Source organism: Seriola lalandi, unplaced genomic scaffold (assembly GCF_002814215.2).
Source record: "Seriola lalandi dorsalis isolate HSWRI2012SDOR001 ecotype SW California unplaced genomic scaffold, Sedor1 jcf7180002054758, whole genome shotgun sequence".
NCBI classification, from domain to species: Eukaryota; Metazoa; Chordata; class Actinopteri; order Carangiformes; family Carangidae; genus Seriola; species Seriola lalandi.
Window position 1 is genome coordinate 1,144,217 of NW_019525311.1, and position 23,337 is coordinate 1,167,553.

A 23,337-nucleotide genomic window follows, 5' to 3' on the forward strand; every position below is an offset into this window, starting at 1 on the left:
CATGTTTGGTTTGATGGATAATGGATGGATGGATAATCTATTGTTCATTATGAAATTGTTACAGCACATAACACTCAGTGCCTTGATCAATCATGTCTTGAATATTGGCGAGACAAGAGGTATATTCTTTTCCAAAAACAATATACAGCCCCCTAATATTGACATTCTCATTAAAGCTGAAAAGGCTGACATAGTTGCTGAACATAAATATCTTGGTGTAATAATGGATCTAAATTTTAATTTCAAGAAACATAAAAAAAAGGGATAATCATTAAATACAGCTCTATAAATTTTAGACCGATTAGAAACTGTCTTTCGGTGAATGCAGCCTTGAAATTTATGTATGTTATGACCCTTCCCCACATGTCCTATTGTATTACACACTGGGCAGGCTGGAGAAACAGTCATTAAACCACTTAAGTCTTTGTATAAACAAACCTTAAAAAATCTACATAAAAAGCCAATTTAATATCATCAATGTAATATATTGGGAGAAAAAACAAACATTTTCTGATATTATAAATATAATATATAAATTAAATATCCAATTAGATGACTTGGCCCTTCCTCCATGACATTAATTTTTATATTCATTCAGAGAACTCTATATAATCCTCAAGAATATCTTCTATAGGAGATTGTACTGTACCCTTCTGTCACATTGCATTTAGGCGGTCAGCATTCTCTGTGAAAGCTACAACTCAGTTGAACGTCCTAATCAGTGCTGTTGTAATTACTCAATTAAAATCTTAAAATCTAATATTTCTTTTTGGTGGACGTCTGCTGGAGCAACTTGAACCACTGAAACACACGCTTGATATATTAACTGATGCTGGTGCAAAGTGCACACTTTGGAAATATAATGTTATTCAAATGCAGTTACAGAAAGGGGCTGATGAGGGTATTCACTACATCCTTTAAATGTCCACCTCAGTCTTCATCTTCACACACTATATTATTCTCTTCTATTCATATCGCCCATCTGCCAGCCTCTCAGGAGAAAGACTCCCTATCTCTAGAGCTAGTCATGACATCATGACCCAGACCCTCAGTCTCAGAATTACCTCGCACTGCTTTCCCTGGATACAGTTTTGAACTTACTTTCATAAAGGTTAATGTGACTACATACAGATGTCTTAAAATGTACTTCTATCTTAGCAGCTAATGACATATTCAAAAAAAAAAAAACTCAGACGTATCATCTTCAGCATCCAAAGCAAAGAGACCTTCAACGACGATCAAGGATGGAAAGCATTTGAATAAAATGTCCATATTCTTGAGCAATGTAGTTTTCACAGAGTAGCTGGACTGAACATAAATGCCACCTTTCAGTTCTACAATAACACAAAAACAAGCCCTCTTTTATGTAGTGCCGTCTACAATAAGGAAAAGAAAGCTCATGCATAGGCAGTCAGCCTGCTGGACAGATGAGTAGTTTCAATATTTTGTCTTTTTATTTTTTTTATTTTAATCTATGATACAGAGTATAAGCTGCCTTGATGGTGTAGACATGGTATGTGGCTTAAGGACGTTTTTATCTTGTTTTAAATTTTCATCACCTCTTACAGGAAGTAACAGTCCAAGAGTCAACGGGCATAGCAGATCGTGACATCACCATGTCTTCATTTTAATTTGTACACATTGGTTTTCATCAAAGCATTGGCTTTATGAATCTTGTATTTTAAGCTGTGAATATAATAAATTCCATATGTAGTAATCCACATCTGTCTCAGGCTCCAGGTAAGGTTACATCCTTACCTGAACTTAACGCGCCTTCTGGTGCGTTACGTCTATGTGTCTGTTTATGTGTGTGTGTTACAGTTCCACTGCTTTTTGTGTTGTTGTTTTTTTATGACTTCTCCAATCTGCCAGAGGCTTGTTGGGTGCCTGCTGAAGATTCTCATACATTTATCCAGCTTTCAAGCTGCAACAGTTATTCTAATTCAAATCACTCATTCTATGGATAAACAGACATGAAAGATTTCTAGACATCTTTGTTCGCCTGCTTCAGCACCCTGTGGCACAACTGATAAAAGGAAAAAAGGGTTGCTTACTGTATTTAGGTAAAATACCCCCGTAAATGAATGAAGATTTTGAGAAAACATACTTCCATGCTCTGTGTTATTAGTGAGTGTGACAATGAAACGCAAATAACACGGTAAGACTTGAAATTCAGAGCTATACTGATTACAGTTTCTCCATCTTTTAAATCCGTCACTCGCATTTCAGTCTTTTTATACCATCAGTGTGCTTTCATACACAGGATACAATCAGTAATATTTTACTGCTTAATCACACAAAAGGACAATAACACATCTGGTCTGCATGCCTTTGTTTTGGTTGCAACCCCAAACCTGAACCCTTCCAGGCCATGCCTGATTTGTTTCATAAATTTGTATCACTGGTTCTTACAATGGCGTATAATCATGTCATGGCAAAATGTGGTCCTGGAGGCACCTACTGTAGCAGGAAGTACCACAGAGGCAGTTTTGAGTACCTTGGCAGGTGTTTCTAGGTCTGTCCGTCTGCACACAGATATTGTCACTGTGATGGCGTCACAACTGTGCAAGACACAGTAACTACATTTTACAGGTGTGTAGCTGAGATCAAAATGAAGGCCTAGATCAAAGATGGGTGTGGTCCAACCCATAAGAGTACTCATGTTTTAATGTAATAATGACAGATATCACGGCTGATGTGATCCCATCGCAAGATGGTCTGTAGTTTCTCCTTCAGCATCTGTAATGCTGGTGTGGGTGAGTAGACAAGACAGTGCAGAGTGGAAAGTTAGCTCAAGTTGAGACACACTTAATTTTTGATGTAACAACATGGCAGGGGGGGTACTTAGCAGGCGACACCCACTGTTCTAAGGTAAGTTAACCAGCTGCTGGTGGTAGCTTCATATACACCATCCTCACACAAGAGAGGTGTTGACCCTCCCATTTCACTCAAGCCAAAAAAAAAGCTGATTAGTGTATTTCCAAAAACTCTCAAAGACGTTGAGAAGAAGAAGTTGCACCCAGTTGGCAATAATTCATGCAAAGTATCATGGAATAAGGTGGATACCACTATACTTGCATAGTACAAATACAGAATAGACTACCAGGATGGTAAATTCAACACTAGCCAAATGCAAATCTCTCAAGCAGCATCATATTACCAATATGATAGCATGCAGATGTGTCTATTTATGAGCATAATTCCAGCTGCTGAGCCAGCTGGCAAATCAGATGTCTGTTGTAAAAATACATGTGGAAATCAATAGTAAGGAATCTTTTACATTTGTATATCAAATTCATAATATGATAAGTCCTGTCTGTGTAAATGTAAATTCAGTTGTAAATGTGGGCCACAAAGATCTGTACAACAAATGGCAATTGAGCATCCTCCCTTAAAGCTCTGGTCAGGTCATCACAACAGGAGTATAACATGGACCACACACACACACACACACTGAGATATTGTGTTAAGGGTTGTGTACGGACGGGCAACCCAAAAACACAATGTCTGTCTGTCACTGGGGCAAAAGCATATAAACATGCCAGTGGGAGCCCTTGTGCCAAACCACAATGGGTTAGTAACTCTTACCAAAACAATACTTCAGACTTCCATGTATTTTCTATCTATATAGAATAATTAATATAACTGGAGTTCAGAAATAGGAAACAGAAATGATGAAGGGTAATGAGGACATCCTTGAAAAATCCATGGGTAAAAACATTCAACATTCATTGGTGCTCCTTAATGAATAGCCTCTAAAAGGCCCTCCGAGTACTCAGCAGTGAGAGCCTTACTGAATTATGAATTATTTGACTACAGATCTGCCAACCTTGAATAAAGTCTTGAAGTGCTACCTAAAAACATGTGCGAAGGGGTGTGGGCGTGTTTTTTCCTTTTTAAGTTTATTTATTAACTTAACACAACTTCTGTTGCAATTTTATCCCTTTTAATTCACGGTTTTGCCAATACATGCACACACATATCATTTGATGCTCAATTATTACCTGCTGATCCTTGATGACAATATTGATATCGATATCAGTATTGCAGACTGTGCAGAATGCATGGCGGGGAAGCCTGGAGATGCAGAGGCATGACCATCTTCCAGTAACTTAGACATTTCTGTGGCACATGCACTTGCCCATTTTTTTCGATTTTCGATTGCAATTACAGGTTTGGCTGCAGTAATTAATATTGTGGATACTATTAAAAGTCCTATTTAACCATCTGCAACACACTGACAATAGAACTTATTTTGTCAACTTAAATATATGGTGAACAAACAAGCTAGCTTGGAAATACTTATGTAATGTTAGCAATTTTGTTTTTTCATAGGTGAGAGCAGGCAAGGGAACAAATCTGGCGCTATGATTGGTCTAACTTTTCTTCTTCTTTTGCTTTTCCACAGGCTTGACGCTCATTGGCGTAAGGCGGCACCAGCTTTTTTTGTACTTTAGAGCGACAAGTTGTAGCAGCGTAATTTGATATCAACATGTGTGCTTGCTACGCACGTGGCGTGCAGGTTGGCAGGTCTGTGTCACGTCTTTAATACCTGAGGGCCACTAACAATGATGACCCTGTACTGCACATCCACCTCAATGACTGTTCTAGATCCTTTAACTACAGGGTCTGAGGAACAATGGTATGGTGAAATCAGTGTGAAATAAGTCCTGGTGGGGATTACAAATGCATTACATATCCTGTTCAAATCATTCCGCACTTGGGCAACCCTGGGATAATCAAATATTAAATGTGAGATGCACTATTGGATCAAGACCTAGAGTTTGCTTTTTTCTACTTTGGTAGCTCTGTCAAATTAGAAGCTGCAGTAAAAGAAACATGTGACAGTTTTACTGCCATAATGAATTACCTATTGGTCATAAAACATATCTACTCAGACATTTTAGATGTCAGTATGAAGCTGGTTTAATTGGGATAATTTTGACCTGTTTGCCCAGTGGTGTGCAATGATGCATTGATAAGAGAGAACCTACTGTTTTTCATGTGTGCTGCAGGAATTAATTGAGTAATGCAGCCAGCGGCTCTCAATCCAGTTTGAGGGCACCAAATAGAGGCACGGCATATACAGTCATGACTTTGTGGAGAAATCAAAGTTGAGGAAAGTGCATATCTTGATTCACTAAATAAAACCATATACTGACTCTCTGGATCCAGTTCACTAAATGCACACACTGAATTTTATGTGCTGCACAAAAGCTCATGTGCTAAAATGTACTGAATCTACAAGATATTATGGACATGCTGGCGCTATTGAAGTGCAGCCCACAATCTCGCCTGTCTCTTAAAAAATCTCTCTCTGCCTGGCTTATTTCTGCTCAATTCCTGCTTTGAAAGGGGAAATCAATAAGGCATGATGGCTTTCAGGTCTTTCATCTCATCAGTGACAAAGACAAAATGTCCTTATTGTCTACATTCTGTGCAATATCAAGCAATGACACAAACCTGGAGCATCAGTTGAAATCAAGCGTTAATACCAGACTTTAGCAAAAGAATAAAAAATGTGTGCACAAGTTTCATCAGTTAATTTTATACACTTTATACACTTCTTGCCTCTGAGCAAATTGGTTTTTGGAGTGTTTTTGAACATGTGTTTTCTTCACCATGCCACCAGTTTTGTAAGAATAACTGTGTATTTTGCAGGACTGATTGAACAAATAATTTTTTTCCCATTCATGATGTCTGTTTTTTCATTAAAGAAAAATTTGTACTTAATCCGGTACTGGCTTCCAGCACAGACTAGAATTAAAATTTAAGTCTTTCTATCTTCTCTGTAAATGACCTTGGTCCACAATATGTGCTGTTGTCATGGTGCTGGTATTCCTGCTGTGCGAGGGTCAGTTCAAAATCTCTAAAAGAAGTTTTTTATACTCACCTGCGGGCTTCCTGCTAGATTTCAACCTAAACTACAGAGGTGCTGCTTGTTGTATATAAATGATTTTTAAAAAACAACAGACGTCATCTTTAAGTTAGACTAGACTATTACTCAACAAATACATGTCCTGTATAGACAAAAGCTAAGTGCTGCATTTTGGTCACAAATGACTGATTGTTTAACAGAGGTGTGAAGCAGTAATGTCAGGCTGTGGCAAACATCCTTCAGTACATAGAGACCACTGGGACTTTGCTGCTCTGTTTTTTAACGCTTTGTAATAACATCTTTTCCCTAGAATTTCACACTTCATAATTCTACATAACTCAAGCAGCACTCACACCAGTGTGTGACTACCACAGGTTTAAATGCTTCAATATTACAGAAAATCAAGATTCTATTCTTTGATGTTCCATGGTTAAGTGATTTGCTATTCCTCATCACATTTTTTACATTTTCTTTTATCAAGTTTCAATTCAAAAACAAATCTTTGGCAACATAAGATCATTTTAGTAGAATTTGTGTTTTGTTTTTACTTTTATTTATTATCAGTCTAGCTCACTACATTAAAAAGATTGGATTAAATACAAATAAAGATGCTAATCTACTATTAGATGTTGATGGTGACAAGTTGAATGAATTGACACTATTATCTGCGGTTGCCTATTATCCCTTTAAGGTAAAATAACTAGGCTCTCAGTCTGAACTCAAACGTGAGTTCAGACTGATATCTTACTTTCTGACATTTGTTTTACTATATAAGAAGAAGTATTCCAGAAAAGTAAAATTCCTGTGGGGAATTTCCTGTAACTATAAGACTGAGCTTAAAACCTTCAAACTGCGACAGCAAGAGAGCTAATTATAAAGTTAAATCAAGAGCTATATACAGTGTTTTAGAAATACTGAGGTCCAAAACCTGAGCTTGCTAAGGGGGTTCGAGGGCATGATCCCCGATAATATTTGATTTCCCTCATCTAAATATGTACATTTTAAGACATTTGGGGGGCAAAAATTGAGCAAAAATTAGCTTTAAAATCGTGTCAGTGGAAATAATATACTTTTAGCGAGAGTTTAACTGTTTTTGTTTTGTTTTGTTTTGTTTTTTCCTTAATGATTGGATTTAGCAACAAGCCTCATTTAATCAAATTCTTCCAGTGTGCTGCTGATTCCACTCCGCCTTTTTGGATTATTATGAAATTGGCAGTTTTGACAAAAAGTAAACATATCAATGTCAACTTTAATGTCACTGCTCTGACAGGAGCTGGAAGAGTGTTATTCTCATCAATTTTGTATGGAGAGAAAAAAAAAAGATAAAAACAAAAAAAAAAAATCTATTGCTGCAAGACGTTTACACGTTTAATACGTAGACACAAAGATTACTTTACACAGACGCCTCAGGTGCAAAAGAAGAATCTTGAAAATACTCTTGTAAAAAGCTTTTTCTGTTGTTTACCTACTCTGCCCTTGGTGAGGTTTTGCTAATTCAATTTTTGAAAAAAAAATCTATATTCTTTATGTTTGGGTGGTTTCTGAATAATTGCTAGGTTACTTGAAAAAATGTAGTTATTTAATACTAAGCGAATTCCTCCTCCCTACTCTGCCATTCCTTACTAAAACAAACAGTTTTGTAGAGTCTTTTTCATGTCTTTTCACAGCCTGTCTGAGTCCCCAGAGCTGCTGGTGCATAAATGGGCAAAAGAAAGCTGAGGGTTGCATGCAGACCGAACACTCTCTCTCTCTCTTTCTCTCTCCCTCTCTATACCAGAGTTACAGTCATTATGCCACACTTCAGGAGGACTCGTTAAAAAACATTCTGGAGATGCAGACTTTCATTCCATTTGCAACTTATCAGTGCGGTTTGTCACAGCCAAAGTACTGTGATGTAGCTGTGGTGTTCCCATGAGGGCTCTGTCAAAGTGCCCACCCCTTCCCTTTCACTTCTTTCACAGATCCAACTGAATGCAGTCACTGTACCTTCAGCAGTGGCCTGTTAACAGTGGAAACTCCTGAATAAGTGGTGTGAGCTGCAGCAGGTGAGATGGTAAATACATGAGTTCTACAACACGCCTTAAAACCTTTCTCTCTCTAGAAATGGACCGAGACACAAGCGTGTATCCAGTAAATAGCAACCCTTCAGTCGATCATTCTTTATCAAACTAGGCCATCCATCCCTTTGTTCCCACTCGTCTGTACATAGCTATCAGACCTCGGCCACTGAAGAGGGAAAAGGACAAGCCAAGGGAAAGTAATGATGTTTGTGATGAGCCTCAGTGTTGACTCAACTCTAGCTGCTAAATCCCTGGACTCTCACAGCTAGGCCATTACACACACTCAGTGTGGTCCCCATAAGCTGGCAGAGGAGCTTATAAGGAGTGAAGATGCTCTTATTTGAGGCAGTGGTGACCACCAGATCACTGAATCCTGTCTGCACACCTTGCACTTTTCACCCTTTCCATTACATTCCCTTTCACCCAATTTTGTAGCACTCACCTTTGGGATTGTTTAGCTGCCTAGTTAGGCTTTTTTTTTTTTTTAAAGAAAAGCCACAGGCCATGGTGTTGCTGCATCTCTGCCTTCACCCCTCGGTTCTTAATAGCATGTGCACGACCTATTGGAGGAGGACAATAGCCACAGTTGGGTCATTGATTGCTGCTGACTTCCTATTATTAGTCTATTCAAAGAAAGATAGTGGGATCTTCTAAAGAAAAAAAAACAATACAGCACAATTTATTTCTCTGACATTACTGGGTTCAACAACAGGTTTTTTTTGACAGAAAAATGAAATGCAACTTTAAAAAAAAAAAGCAGCAATACTGTCAAGACTATCTCAGTTGAGGTATTCAGGCGGTTGAAATAAAAAGTTGTAGCTTTTGCAATGTATGATGACACACCCACCTTAGCAGTTGCACCTATATGTCTCTGGCCTTGTGCCTTCTTTACCCACCCTCTGTTAATTAACACGTGTCTTTTTCTGCCTGCGTGGCTCCATCCAGTTTGAGATAAAGGATGTGATTCTAACTCAGTCTCTGGAAAAGTTTGATTAGAATCTATCAAGGCGAATCATCATAATACCCATGTCACATTGTGTAACTAAATGGTATGTAATGTATGTTCTTATCACACTATTAACATCAATTAGCTGTTATAATTAGAATGACAACACCTTACATGTTTATCTTAGATTAGCTTTAGATATACAGAAGCTTTACATAAGCACAAAAATATCCATTATACTGCCTGTACATTAGATACAGTTGTTGGGCATTACTTAGCATTCTTAAAAATGATTAACACCTTAATTTCACAGGATTTTTTACTCATTAAAATGGTGACAAAGTAGGTCTGACGGAGACTAAGGGATACGCCGACCAAGCCCAAAGACTGTACAGGACTTCCAGTCAGGCAGCAGCCAAGGTCTAAAAGGTTCAAACCTAGCTGTCATCTGTAATTAAGCTGCCTCTGAAGCAGGAGTATTATACATGATGAATAACCGTGAGAATAATGGTTCCAGTCCACAACATTAAAAAGCAGCTATCCTCCTCCCGGGGGCAAAGTCGGTGAGGATGGCAGCGTTACCTCCAGGGACAAACACCAACATGAGCTGAGTTGGGGACTGCTGACAGACAACGGTAGCTGTCAGCCTATAACCCAAAAACACTTAAGCCGTTAAGAGCTTAGCGGCTATTTCCTGTCATAGAGGTGCTCAGTTGTCCATAATATGACTACATCAGGGTTGGGAGGCTGCACTGCTTCAGGATGTTTGGCAAAAGTTGATCCAAGGACAAATTGGCAGCATTTAGTGAGTCAACATGTTGATCCTCATTTCCATATTTCACCTGGGTGCTAAGCCCAGCATTAGAGTGGTCTTCCATAAATACAAAAGCAGCAGAGCAGAAAAAAAAATTGGCTTGCAACACAATGCTGCTTGAAATGCAAAGCAAACACATATCACTTACAATTTACCCAAAACAAAAACAGTGCATCTTTTGTGTTCAGCACATCATGGCAGGGGGTAGTATTTTTTTGTTGAAAACCGAGTAATTATCTCAAGTCTCTCTCTACGCATTCAAAAGAATCATTGCCCTGTCTCTCTGTTTTCTGACAGCATTATTCAGATGAGTTCTGCATTGCAGTCTGAGCCATGTTTACTGACCAAAGCTGCAGTGTGAAATCCAGAATAATTGCTCTCCACAACTCCCCTGGCATTCCCTGGCACACTGTGCTGCTCTGCTCAGTTCAAGCTAGAAGTCCAACTGAGAAATTTCCAAAAATAAATTAAGTTGTTCTGTTCTATTTTTTTTTCTCACACATTTTTGTTGTCATTGAAAAATTAAAAAGATGAACAAGACTCAAAAAAAAAAAAAATCCATCTAAGTTTTGCTGTGAATGCTGCAGGATAAATATATGCAAACTTTGAGAATGCAGACACCTCTGCTCTCCCTGTCACTGAGAGAAATGACTCAAGTCTGTCTGGATGTTTACAACCAACAACTTTAACACCTTGGCATACCTTGAGATATACCTGTAAAAAAAAAAAAAGCCTTAGGATACCCAACAGCATATGTAATTGCTTAAAAAATGGGGGATAAGCAAAACAAACAGATGTGTCAGTGCAGTGCGCACAGCTCATTATATGAGAGCATTCTTCAACGTGCAGATATTCTCAGTGTCTGTTCAAAATGACACATGGGGAGGTCTGTGTGTGTGGTGTGAGGTGAAGCAGCTGTGGTAACAAGCAGATAACAGTCCCACCAAGATGGTATTGCCAAAGGTTTGCACAGTAACAGGTGGGGTAGGGGGTGGTGGGGCATCATTGCCATTCAGCACTAGCTACATACAGAGGTGCATGCAGGCTCACACACTAAACCTAAAGCTGCCATGTTTCCCTCTGCTGGCGTGTCACTCTCCCAAATTGTTCTTCTGAGCGACTAAATAAAACCAAAAGGCAAAACAAATCCTCCCGGGACAGGTAGGCAGAGAAAATACTTGTGTCGGGTACTTTGTAGTTCTGCCTGTATCTAATACTTTCTAGTCTGGTTTCTTCAAAATGGCATTTTCGATTTGAGCTTGACTCAAACTCTGGAGGGCTTTAATAAGAGGAGGAAGCATCTCTTAAGGACTTACTGCCATCTGTTGGCACTGAGTGAAACTGATTATCAGTAGATAATGCTTTTTGTGCTCTGCTGTGAGGTACAGTATATTTCTTTGAAATATGCATGTTGACTTGGACTAATATGAATAATACCATAACATCGCCAGTGAATTCAAGGTCTGGGTTGATATGTAGAAATTTCTGTTTGTTTGGGAAATCAAAATTAAGTTAGCTGACACTTGAAGATCACTGGCCAGGAATGGGGTTAAATACACACTCAAAATTCTGTTTGTTTGCAGCATACCATAAAAATGAGCAGCCTGTTTTTTATACTTTGTAAATTGACTTGTCCTAATGAATGTGCATGGACCTCCGTTTTCATAACATCTTGAATCACCATCTCACTCTCATTTTTGCATGCTTGACTGAACCATAATTACCATTTAAAGTGGGATAGGACTGAAGTGAATGAGATCGTTGTTTGCACCTCAGGTCACGCAAGCCGGGCTGCCTTTCTTGATTACTTGATTAGGTGAGGCTAGGGATCAACCAATGGAAAATTTCGAGGGAACATAAGTTGATCTGGAACACAACAAATGGATTTCCTTGACCCTTTCCATATGATTGGCTGTCTGTATGACTGCAAATGTATGCTATTTTTTTTTTCTTCTAATTGCTCATAAGAGTTGTCCTTCCTTCACTGCATAATTTGATGTGATTAATCTGTATGTGCCCGGTATGAATAAAAACAGCAGAAATGAAAACCATGAATTTCCATTTATTTTAAAAAGTTAAACTGTATGGTAAAGGAGAAACCCTACAAAGCTAGCATGGTTCTGTTACTTAAGATGTGTGAAGCAATTAAATTCAATTTTATGGGGCATTGCCACCATCACCTTTGAAACAACACAGCTCCATCACCAATAATGGAGACAGTATCTAAAAACCGGCAATAAATTCAGAGTTGTCACATAATTGGCAGAGACATAAAATGAGATTACAAAAACAGTTTGCCTCTCAGAGCACCAAGATATCATGGCTACACAGATAGACCTCTGGCAAGTAAGAGTTCCATGACTAAATACAATAACTGTGAAATATGCCTTCAAACTGGCTAATTTTAAAAGGAACTATCTTTCCAAAACCCCCACCCCCTCCCCTCCCTTTGTTACATGAAAGGGGTTTCAATCTATTTAGCTAACTGTGGCACTGTGACCGGCTCCTGGAGAGTATAAAGGAGAGTACAAGTATTGATTCAGGCCCAAAACATGTAGAAAATAAAAACAGTATTAAAGCCCTTCCATTACAGTTGAACTAGATGTGAGGAGGTAGAGAAGAGATAAGGAAAAAAGAAATATAGACAGACTTCAGTAACAAATCCCTCTACTGCATCTGGTGCTGTGTTTATGTAAAAATACAACTCAAGATGGTAGTTATAGCAAGTGGAGCTCAGTCTGCGTCCTCTTCCTCAGATTCGGACTCTGGAAAAAAGAAAACATCAGTCAGAACTGCGCTCACACATCTGCACAAGAAGCTTTACTACTAATATCACTAAGGCAGAAAGAAAGATGCTGAACGGGGTGCACATCAATTACATCAGTTTGTTATTCGACACAAATGAGACAAAGCACAAACCCTTGCCAAGTTTTTTTGGCCATTTACAGCTGTGGGAGGTAGAAAAGGAAAAACAAAACAAAACGTTGAAGTGCTTACCTTCCTCTGCATTCTTGAGCCATTCAACAAACTTTTTCATCTGTTCAAGGAAAACGCTCTTTCCTTTGGCTAGGTGGGCTTCATTGTACCATTTCAGAATTGCCTCCTCACTCAAGACATCCGCTTTTAAGAATATACAAAAAAAGAAAATGACTAAGAGAACAGATGTACCTGCAGGTGCTTGTCGCCAAGAAGGTTGATGGGTCATTCACATAGCTTCCAACGTGATCTTTTTCTCCCAGTTGTGAGGATGGAAAAAAAGAGCCTTATTTACACAAAAAAACAACTCACCTTTGTAGAGCAGCACAACTATTTTCTGGAAGGCCTTCATGAAATGGATGTTGTCATAACAGTACTCCTGGATCTTCAGCAGGAGAGTAAGTTCAGAGAGGCCCTGGGAGGTAAAGGCCTTCAACAGTGGGCTGTATTGCTGAGAATGTAAAAGAGCGAAAATTCAGACAAGGAGTGGGGGGAGGGTTCAAGATATTTTTATGATTTCTTTCATTGCTTCCTCTGTACTGGTGGAATGGCTTTGGGTTCATAAATCAATTATCTTCTCTGCTAAATTCAAAACCTACAGCAGCCTGGATTTTGAAAAATCTCTGAGGCACAATTTAAGAGTGACATCCCTAAGTTTTTTTTGGATCTCTCGTTTCGGAGTACGTTGCCATGACTGCCACAGAATCAAAGAACAGCAGAGCTATGTAAGTATCACCTTTAAATGTTTGATGGCTTGTTCTGTGACCAGCTCCTCCTTCTTGTTCCACTCCACGGAGCTCATTACACTGGACCAAATTAATCCAATCATCGTCTGCTCGGAGATGTTGTTCTTCTTGATTTCCTCTCGCAGGTAGGTGATGATCTGTGAGGCCCAAGACCAGAGATGTAACACTTATTATTAGCAAAGCAGGCAAACCAATGTCAGCATATGCTGAGACGTATTGCTTATCAAATCTTGCAGAAGTCTCAGGTATGAGAACCCTGGCGGGATACAGGGGCTTGCAGGAGCAGATAACATGTTCAGGTTGAGCAGGCTGATTTCAGCAACTTGTCATTGAGTCACTGCATCTTTTTGTTCAGCACTCCTCAAGACAAAGGGGGGCAGAAGCTAAGTAGAAAGCAATCTTAAGTGGTACACTCAGTGCTGTCATTCAAAAAGGGACTCTGTGTAAATGAAGCTCAAAATGTAACAAGGCTTACATCTCTGAGGGGGTCCCCACGCGACATCTGCTCCTGAAGCTCTTTCTGCAGCTCCTTGCGAGCACCTATGGACTGCTGGTTTCTTGCGAAGTCCGAAAGCTCCTTGAGCCCAGCGTCTGTGAAGTACTTCGAGAAGTGCTCACAACTGCGTTTATTTGCAGGGAACAGCTCCTGAAAAGGCACACAATCAAATATTGAGACAAACCCTTTTCAGCAGACAAGCCTTGTTCATTAATTAAGTACTAGATGCCACAGTAGTTTGGAGCCGGTACATTCATGCTGATTATTAATTTTATTTTCATCAATCTTACGTAGAAAACACAGACACATTGTCAACCTTTTTTGCATTGGGAAGCATAACGCCTAAACCTCGTAAAGACTTCAAGATATCATTCTCACCATGAGCCTGTTGTCCATGCCAACCTTTCGGAGACTGGCAGCAACAGAGTTGATGTCCTTTTCAGAAAGCCAGGATTTGAAGAGTTTTACAGCAAAGCATGCAGAAACACCTGAACAAATGCATAAAAATGTGAGTCAGCTGTTGGTAACAGACCTGCCAGGATAATGTTGAGGCCTGACTAACACGTTGGTAAACACAGCTCCACAGGATGCGATTAGACAGGTTTTTACTGGATCAATGCCTCAAAACATAATAATGCAGTCAACAAAATAAGTTAGAACCACAGGTATATTAAACACGCATCTCTGTCTAAACAAAATACAGTAGGACTTCAGTGAGCAGTGCCAGTTCTATAATGTGATACAGGCAAGACCTTCCTTCCATCTATCATATCTGTTTAAGGGCCTTGATACACCAAGCTGAGTGGCGATCATCATTATCATGGCCCAACTGAAGCTCCATCAACCGCAGTTTTTGTGGCCAATCTTCTTTTCTTTCACAAACAAAAGACAATCAGCAGAAAAAACTTGGTCACAGCTAAGAAAACCCCTAAGCGCCACCTGCAGCTATTTTTCTGGCTGGACCACAACAGCAGGGCCATACCTATAAACACCGCTGTCCATGACTCAAATGACATTCAAAGTAAGAAAAAAAAAAAAAAAACACCTAGCGACAAATATAGCAATTTTTGAGACTTAAAGCAGCTACTTTCCATAGAGGAGAGTCGCCACTAATGCTCCACAAGTGAGAGACACTCCTCCGTGTCTACTCTGTATAGTGAGTGGCAGAGGGAGGGAGCAGCAAAATGTTACCCAGACGGAGGCTGTGTGCTGTGTGAGAGACAAAATAAGAAAGATATTCTGTCGCCTCTAACTTTCTCTCTGAGTGATCATTTTACAAGTAAATATAGCCAAAAGCAGAAACTCCAAGCAGGCTGTCATATGCCTTTTACTCAAAGTGGCTTCAATCTAGTCACTCTACAATAAAGGCCCGATTGATGGAGTGCTGCTGAGATGGTCGTCCTTCCGGCAGGTTCTCTCATCTCTGCCCAGGACTTCTGACACTCTGTAGAGTGACTGTTACTTCATGCCCAGTTACTCAATTTGGCCCGACTGTCAACTCTAGGAAGAGTCCTGGTGCTTCCTAACTTCTTCCATTTGAAAATTATTGACACCACTGTGCATCTGGGAACACACAAGCTTTAGAAATGGCTTTATACCCTTGCCTTGATCTATGTCTGACCATAGTTTTAAGGCAAAGGTCTACGGGGAGTTCCGTGGACTTTATGGCTTGCTTTTTGTCCTGACATCACAAGGAAAATTAAAGTAAACAAGATGCAAGATGATTTCAGTTTTTGAGTTTTTAAATTTGCAAACGTGTTTTCACTTTGTCATTTTGAGTTATTGAGTGCAGATTCATGGGCAAAAAGGGCAATTTTATCCATTTAAAATTAAATCTAATACACAGTAATGTGTGCAAAAAAGTGAAGGGGTCTAAATGATTTCTGAAACCACTGTGTTTGTGCTTATATATGCATGTGTATATATCCGAATAGATATATTAAATTTTCTTTTAGCTCTCAAATTATCGATATCAGTAGTGGCCTCAATGATCCAGTAATTGCTGGGCTAGTTTGATCAGTTGCCCTGTGTTGGCAATAGTTCTTTGAGGGTAACTGGGTGTGTTATGGCTTTATGGCAGTTTGGATGTCTGTCTTTAGAATTAACTTTACTGCCAACTAACAATAGCCAGAATGGTTGATGGAGATTTCCCTGAATGTTTATCTTGTGTATTCAGTCATTACTAATTCTCTTGTCATTGGAATTTCAAAGATTAATGTGTAGTATATTTATCTTCGAGAAAAATATAGTAATGCAGGGACAAGTATTGATTTCATGTAAGTAATTAACAAGAGCAAAGCAAACAGCCAAAAGAAAAAGAGGAACGAAAAACAAACAAATCATCTACCCATCATAAGTGTACAACATGACTAAGCCAGTCTGCAAGTGGTGTCATTAGTCACCCCCACATTTACCATTTTGTCAACTCATAAGGAAAAATAAGATCACAATAACAATGCTTATCTCACTGGAGGAGCCACTCAATTTCCTTAATCGAATGATTCCCAATACCTGACATAGAAACTACATTTTATATGCTTAATGCATCTTCATCAGAGTGCCACTGATAACAGATGTGACTGCAGGCATGTATGGCTTTTCCATAGTGTCTGATTAAAACAAAAACCTTTATACTCTCAAGCACTTGTTTGCATGATTGCCTTTCACGCTGTTATTTTTAGACAAATAACTGTACGCCATTTATGCAGGTATAAGATTGTAAACTTAACTGTTAATAAAATGTCAATTCGCACATTAAGATGTTAATTTGCATATTTGTTCTTTAAATTTTAAGAAATCATTGTGAATATGATCAATTGTAAATTGTATTGTTAAAAAATACAAATGTAGAAAAGAGAGCTAGAGAAAACAAAAAGAGCTAGAGAGGATAGTGTTTTAACAATGTTAGAAGAAATCAATAAAGAGGATGGAAAGAAAATAAAAAACACAACAAGGTACAAGATTCTTCCCCTTTTTAGATCTGCATATTTAATTTCAGTCCAGCTGCTTCTACCTGTGGACTATATCAGCTAAACAACCAAAAACACAAGTTGGCATGCATATGAGGCACAGAAGTATGTACCTTCTTTGACCAGGTTCTCATTGAAGAGGCTGCTAAGAATGGATGCAGAGATATTGCCGTTGGCAAGGAGAATTCCTGTTAGCATGGCCAGCTTGTTGCGCTCAGACTCTGTGAAGCCCTTGAGAAACAGCAGCAGCTGCCACAGAGCAAACATATAAACACAGACCTTTAGGCTGAATTGTGAGTCAGACATATAAATATTGGGTTTGAATAAAATGGTCATGAATTCAGAAAACTTGGCCTAGACAAGTGCTGGATGTTCTTGTAAAAATAGCTTTAGCAAAAAAACAAACCTTTTTAATCTCCTCCTCAAATCCTTTCTCCAAGTATTTGTAACGCCTGATGAGCTTGTTAAAGACCTGAGAGGAAACACAAAACATGTTTCATTATTTGCGCTAAATTTGATTTTTATCTTTCTTTTGATAACACTGAACAGTGAACAACACTTTGGTATTCACCTGTGCATATGCCTGCATGGTCTCCATGTCCTCTTGTGCTTTGAAGAGACAGAAGTCTGTGCATGTCACGTCGTCCGACAAGGTACCCCCTGGGGCTGTAAAGAAACACAGTTTTTTTCAATTTTGTGAGTGTTATGTCTCAGATGAGTAGCTTAATTTTTCTTAACAGTTTATGTCTACAGTTGCAAGAAACTGAATAAGGAATATAAAAGTATTTTTAATATTTCCATTGTTTTAGCTATGGTATCCAATTCAAGACACCACTGCGGGCACTTGTTTGCTCTTATCCTGGCTAGTTTTAGTCTGATGACGCATATAGTGCTTAGCTGTATAACTGCCGAATTTTATCTCCATCACAACAATAGTTAGGGCTGGGCGATATGACTTCATCATCAATATCACTTATTTCAAACAAGGGCTGATCGATTAACCTAAAAAGTATCAAAACTGATGCTTACAACCTTGGTATAAATTCAGTTAATACTTTCCCCAATGGGTGCGTTCAGTAACTGCCCTTCAAAGAATAGTACCTCGTGTTCAGTCACGTGCCTCCGCTCCATCCAACTAACGTAAGTGTGCATTCACTCAAAGAGAAGCTGATGATATTTATGACACAAGTGCAAACACTGAGCCTCAGCCTCCCTTTTGCTATGTTTATGCCGGGCATCCGCGTGCCTTGCCTCCTGATTGGGTCTTATCAGTCGAGACTACCAGACAGTGGTGAATACAACATGGATAGCAGTCATAATCACACTGCTGAATAGGAAGAGTGCACGGCTACAAAGTACGGGGAAAGTATTAACTGAATGAACCATGAGCACAATTAAGTTGGTGAGAGTTTCTGTTTTTCAAAAATGTCAGTTTTGATACTTTGTAGATTAATTACCCTGCCCTAACGATAATCACACTAGGTGTCCTGCCACTTACCCAGCATTCCACCAGCCACCAGGATGTCGAACAGAGTCTCAGCATAGCGTCGGTAGTCAAGTTTGGCACCAGAGGCATCAAGGAACTTTGCAACAGCTTCCAAATCAGTGCCAGTTTGGTTCAGACCTTGTATGATACTTTCCTGAAACTGGGAAGGGTCGAACCTCTCCTTTTCATCTGTTGAAAACACAGATATTAATTTCAGTTTATCCCTTCCATGTACTGGTGATCTCATGATTCTAAAAGACAGATCCAAAGCCATACTCAGGATGTGAACATCCACAGATTTACACACTTCCTTATTTTGCGTAAGGTAAGCTGTATAGGCCAACACATTTTTAGTTGCTGTGTGAGCTTACTCTTCAGTGGCATTGAAGAATAGATAATAATTAGTGTATATTTATTTGCCACACAACAGTTTTGGGCCAGATACCCATCTTTATGTATGTATGTATGTATGTATGTATGTATGTGTTGAATATTAAGTGAGTAAACAAGTGGGCATGTTCCTCAGTTTGATCACTGAAGACACAATCATATTCCTGTGTTGTTGATTGTAAGAAGGTAATAGGTGAGGTGTTTCTCATGGAACCTGAAGGAGACTTATTGGTTTACAAACCACTGATAAAGGCTATCCAAACAAAATATTCAGTTCTAGTGAGAACAACTGTGTGATTTTTGCCTTAAAGCTTCTTACCTCTTTTCCGAGTTTTAAAACGCTGGCCTGTTAGCGTAGGCTTCTGCTGCCTTTGATTACTCATAAAAAACTCTCTGTAAAGCAAAGGGGAAATTAAATAAGAACAGGATTAAGACAATAAAAATGAAAATAATTTTACCATCCTCTGTGCTCTCTCCATCTATTTGTGAAAACAACTATTCCTGCCATCCCTTCATTTTATTAAAGAAGTGGGGGTTATAATGACACACATTCTACACATATTCTGCACAGAGTTATGTGTGTATAATCACACATGCATTGTGAGTTAAAACAAGCCAGGGGCATGTAATGATCTTTGACTGATATTTGTTAACGTAACAGTTCGAGGTAACTAACATCTTCAGCACTGTAAACGTCCCCTCTAGTTAAATGGGATCTGGCGTATTCATAGCGAATGAGTTGGACCAGTGTTCACTGTTACGATGCAAAACGACACGACATTAGTTACCGTTGCGTATTTCCAAAAACACTGGCTTAGCAAAATCTGAGCAAATAACATACAACTGTGACATAAAAATATAGGTTTTTGAAGGCAGGCAGAGCCAACACTGATGTCCGACTTCCGATAACACCTGGTAGCGCTCAGGCCGCTTCAGCTTGATGTATTTTCCAGCCGCAGTGTCATAGCACGCTTACATATATGACCCTCCACTCAGTTACATCAACCAAAAACAATCTCCAACTCACCGAAATCCTCTTTATGAGCAAAAACAGTCCGTGAAATAAAAACTAATACCACCGGACACTAGTTCCGCCAGATTCAGGGAAAAGGAAATTGCAGACACATCAGCGCATGCGCATTAGCACGCACTCTATCTGGGTCACCACACTTTGTGTGGGGAGAGTAGAGTTCATAAACTATTAAAAACTGAGAAAATGTTATCTGAATGAAATAACCGGGGTAAATTTACTAAAGAATGTAGTAGTTAATACAATATGGCTGCATGCCCACTCTGCCTGTTATGCAGACTTGACGAATACAACGACAACCCTTGCAACCCCCCCCCCCCCTTACTTTCCGAAGTCATTTAGATAAAGAGTGAATGAAGTGAAGAAATACAACAACTTGAACAGGATAAGTTTCCTGGCAGTAAGAAACAAGAGTTAAAACTCTCTCTATTAACACACGAATCTGACCCAGATTTTGTATCATTAAACAATCGGTCAACATGTCGTTGCGATTTAGACTGAAGACACAGGAGGGGGGTGTTGTGCTGTCGGGTGGATTGCGTATCTGTCTATGGGATGAAGGGAAAGCCTTAATGCTGCGTTACCGTTCGCCTCGTAAATCGTGGATCTAATTCCAGGAACTTTTTTGAACATGTTCAGTCAAATATTCTTTTTTTTATTTTTTTTATTTTAACCAAAGTAGGAATTTGTAATAAGTCTTATTAGATTCATAATAGTAGATCAGATAGTTTAAAGCACATTACTTCCAACCCACATCCATCATTTATTAATTTATTTTCCAGAGTCAATCTCCTGTAAGACAAACCCACCCTCTTCATCATGAAAGTCACAAGATGTAAAAATATTTAGTCATGCTTCCTGAATGTTTAGATATATATTAGAAAATGGCTGGTGTTTTGGGTGGCCTATATGTTTGGCGGGGCTTAGGTTTTGAAAAGCTTGTGTCCCCATAATATAATCACGACTAGATTCAAGAAGAGTACTTGTACAAAAACAATGGAATGGCAATTATTCCGACAACATTTGAAGGCATCACAACCCAGTCCAGCCCCCCTCCCGCACTGGAGGTGATTAGGGGACGCTGGACTAGCCCAGTGACGCCGCTCCAGCCGCTCCCTACGCCCGGCGGACCCTTCAGGCTCAAGTCCACCCAGAGCTCCATTCAAAGTGCTGAGATTCGGATGAGAGCCACGTCCAGCTTCATCCAGCACAGCAGACACGAGTTGAAGTAAAGGCAGCGGGGAAGGGCTTCAGGAGCCACTCCAGACTTGGGGAATCACTTCTGGGATCCTACTTTTGTCCGTAGAGTGGATTTAGGACAAGAGGGAGCAAGTCTTGCAGAGATAAAGAGGCAAGTTTGACATCTTCTCTTTCTTGGCTAGATGCAGAAAATGTTACAAATGCGAGCCCTTTCTTTCTGTTCGGGTCTGTTTTGATCCACGGTTGCACCCGCGGCAACTTTTCTTGAAAGTTAACTTTGCATGAGACCGTCCGCTTCCCAACTCATTCATTCCTCCTTACTTCGAGGAGTAGGAGGGGGTTGGGATTTTTTGTTTATTTTTCTTTCTCTTTGTGAACGAATTGTAGTTGTAGGAGGATAAAACTTGCATGGCAGGTTATGTTCGAGTTTAGTTCGGCTGTTTGTGTGTTTCTTGGTCCAAACCAAAGCTCATTAGGCAATGTGAATAAAAAGTGTGATCGCTAATTGCCTACATCTGCGGGATTAAGCACCATCTTTGTCATTCAAGAGTCAAACCACTGCAGACGCAGAGGACAGTAGCAGATGCTCTCAAACTCCTTCCGAGTTCAGTCTTTTTAGATGCTGCGGTCAGCGGCGCTGGTGCACAGCCAAAGCAGGAACAATAACTGCAAATAGTATCATCAAACATTCGTGTCATGAGAGGAGGGGGAAGGGGGGGGGGGGGGATAAACTCTGTCTCCACTTTAGGATAACTCTAAAAGCCACTATTCTTCTTTCATGAAGATTATATCCTTAAATTACGTACACTGTGATCTGTGGATACACTTGAATCTAAAGTTAAAAACATCCATGTCAGCTGTAAAAGTGGCTGAACTGACTGAAGGTGCAGAAGGTCCAGTGCTCCCCTGGGATCATAATGGAATACATTACCGCATGAATAAAACTATTCACCTCTCTGAGAAACATCCCAAAGTTCCCCCCTTGTCAAAGTTGACTTGCTTTCTCTCTGCTGAGGTCCCCTGTGGGATCCAGTCTGGAACTCATAGAATGAAACAAAGAGGGGAATACCATATGGGAAGGAAGCTATGGTGGCTTAAGAAAAAAAAAAAGCTAACGCTGTAATATTAAATACACTGCTATTACATCAGATAAAAAAGATGGCTAAAACCACAGAAGTCATTATATTATCGGAAAAATTCTACAAAGTCCTTATTGAATCCCATAAAAAGTATTTTTTATGTATTTTAGGAATAATCCTTTTATTATTGGTTTCAACACAGTCCTGTTTAGCTCAGACTTGCATGAAAAATATTTTATTAATGCATGAATGGGAGTCGATTTCTAACAGACCTGATTTCATATCAGAGTCATGGCCCACAGAAACTGCTGATTGTAGTCAGTCTAAATATAAATTAGTCCTTGACTTTGGCTTTTATTTATTTATTTTTTGTCCCAGACTGAGTATTTACAATCTATAATATTCATGTTTCAGAAGTATGCAGACATAGCTGATTCAAAACACGAATGCAGTGGAAACGTAACAAACTCACAGGCTCGTTCTGCTTTAAATGTTCTAGTTTGTAGTTTGATTGCCTTGTGATGCAAGATTGTTTCTGCTTTGAATCCTGCAGCTTTTCAACTCATAATTCCATTTGTGAACGTGAAATCCCAAGAGGATCAGATAAGAACTTTTTTTATTTTTTAAGGATTGTGTTTCTCTCTTTGTGGTTTTCCACAAATATGTCCCGCCTCTGTTGGCCAGAGTCTCAGTTGGGAAACCAGATGGGAACTTTATTACCCGCACTGATCAAACAAACAGTGATGTAAGATGACTGTGAAAGGTAGTGTGTGGTAAGCCTTCTGATTTACAGAGAGACTCCTGGAAAAAGTAACAACCGTTTAGCTCAGACTTGGATGATGGCAGTGTGTGGGACTGTTGGCCAGTCTAGTAGCTCTACTCAGTGTGAGCTTGTTGGCCTGTGTGTTTTAAGTTGCAACAGCTTTTTCTAATGTGCCAAAAGCCTCTTCATGAACACCGTGGGGTGAGATGCTATGGTCTAATGTGGTGTGTGTAGAGGACCAAAGTCCCTCAGCCGGTGCCATGGTGATGAATAGTGTTTGAACTTGTCTACCCGTGCAGCTTAGTGTAGTGAGGCGTGTGTCTTGTGTTAGCCCTGCATCAACGGAGGCAGACAGGAGCACACATATGCAGATCCACTGACTGGACCTGTAAAAGCCTTCAGCAGGCTCTCTTACATGAGGATTTTCTGATGCCAGGAAGCATCAAAACTCCTCTGAATGCTACGTAGTTACCTTTTGCTATAAAGCAGATCTTATAGTGAATT

At 39.5% G+C, this 23,337-nt stretch overlaps 2 protein-coding genes across 5 annotated transcripts in view; one reads left to right on the forward strand and one right to left on the reverse strand.

Annotated features, from left to right (window-relative positions):
- Positions 1-11,740: 11,740 nt before the first annotated feature.
- Positions 11,741-19,912, reverse strand: LOC111668777 (eIF5-mimic protein 2-A-like). Its single transcript, XM_023424906.2, has 12 exons — positions 19,789-19,912; positions 19,081-19,154; positions 18,384-18,560; positions 17,457-17,551; positions 17,292-17,357; positions 16,999-17,134; positions 14,295-14,404; positions 13,896-14,066; positions 13,411-13,557; positions 12,987-13,125; positions 12,696-12,818; positions 11,741-12,463 (listed from the first exon to the last, which is right to left on the reverse strand). The coding sequence occupies exons 2-12, from the start codon at positions 19,142-19,144 to the stop codon at positions 12,432-12,434; spliced, it is 1,260 nt and encodes a 419-aa protein (XP_023280674.1). The 5' UTR covers positions 19,145-19,154; positions 19,789-19,912; the 3' UTR covers positions 11,741-12,431.
- A 963-nt stretch (positions 19,913-20,875) lies between these two features.
- Positions 20,876-23,337, forward strand: part of myo1b (myosin IB) — a 58,165-nt gene continuing 55,703 nt past the window's right edge. For 2 of the 4 annotated variants that reach the window (XM_087178936.1, XM_087178938.1), the window contains exon 1: positions 20,877-21,142. The gene's annotated coding sequence lies outside the window, so the exon portion shown is untranslated. Of the gene's footprint in view, positions 21,143-23,337 lie in introns of all 4 variants that reach the window. The other 2 variants (XM_023424867.2, XM_023424871.2) reach the window with 2 other exon arrangements.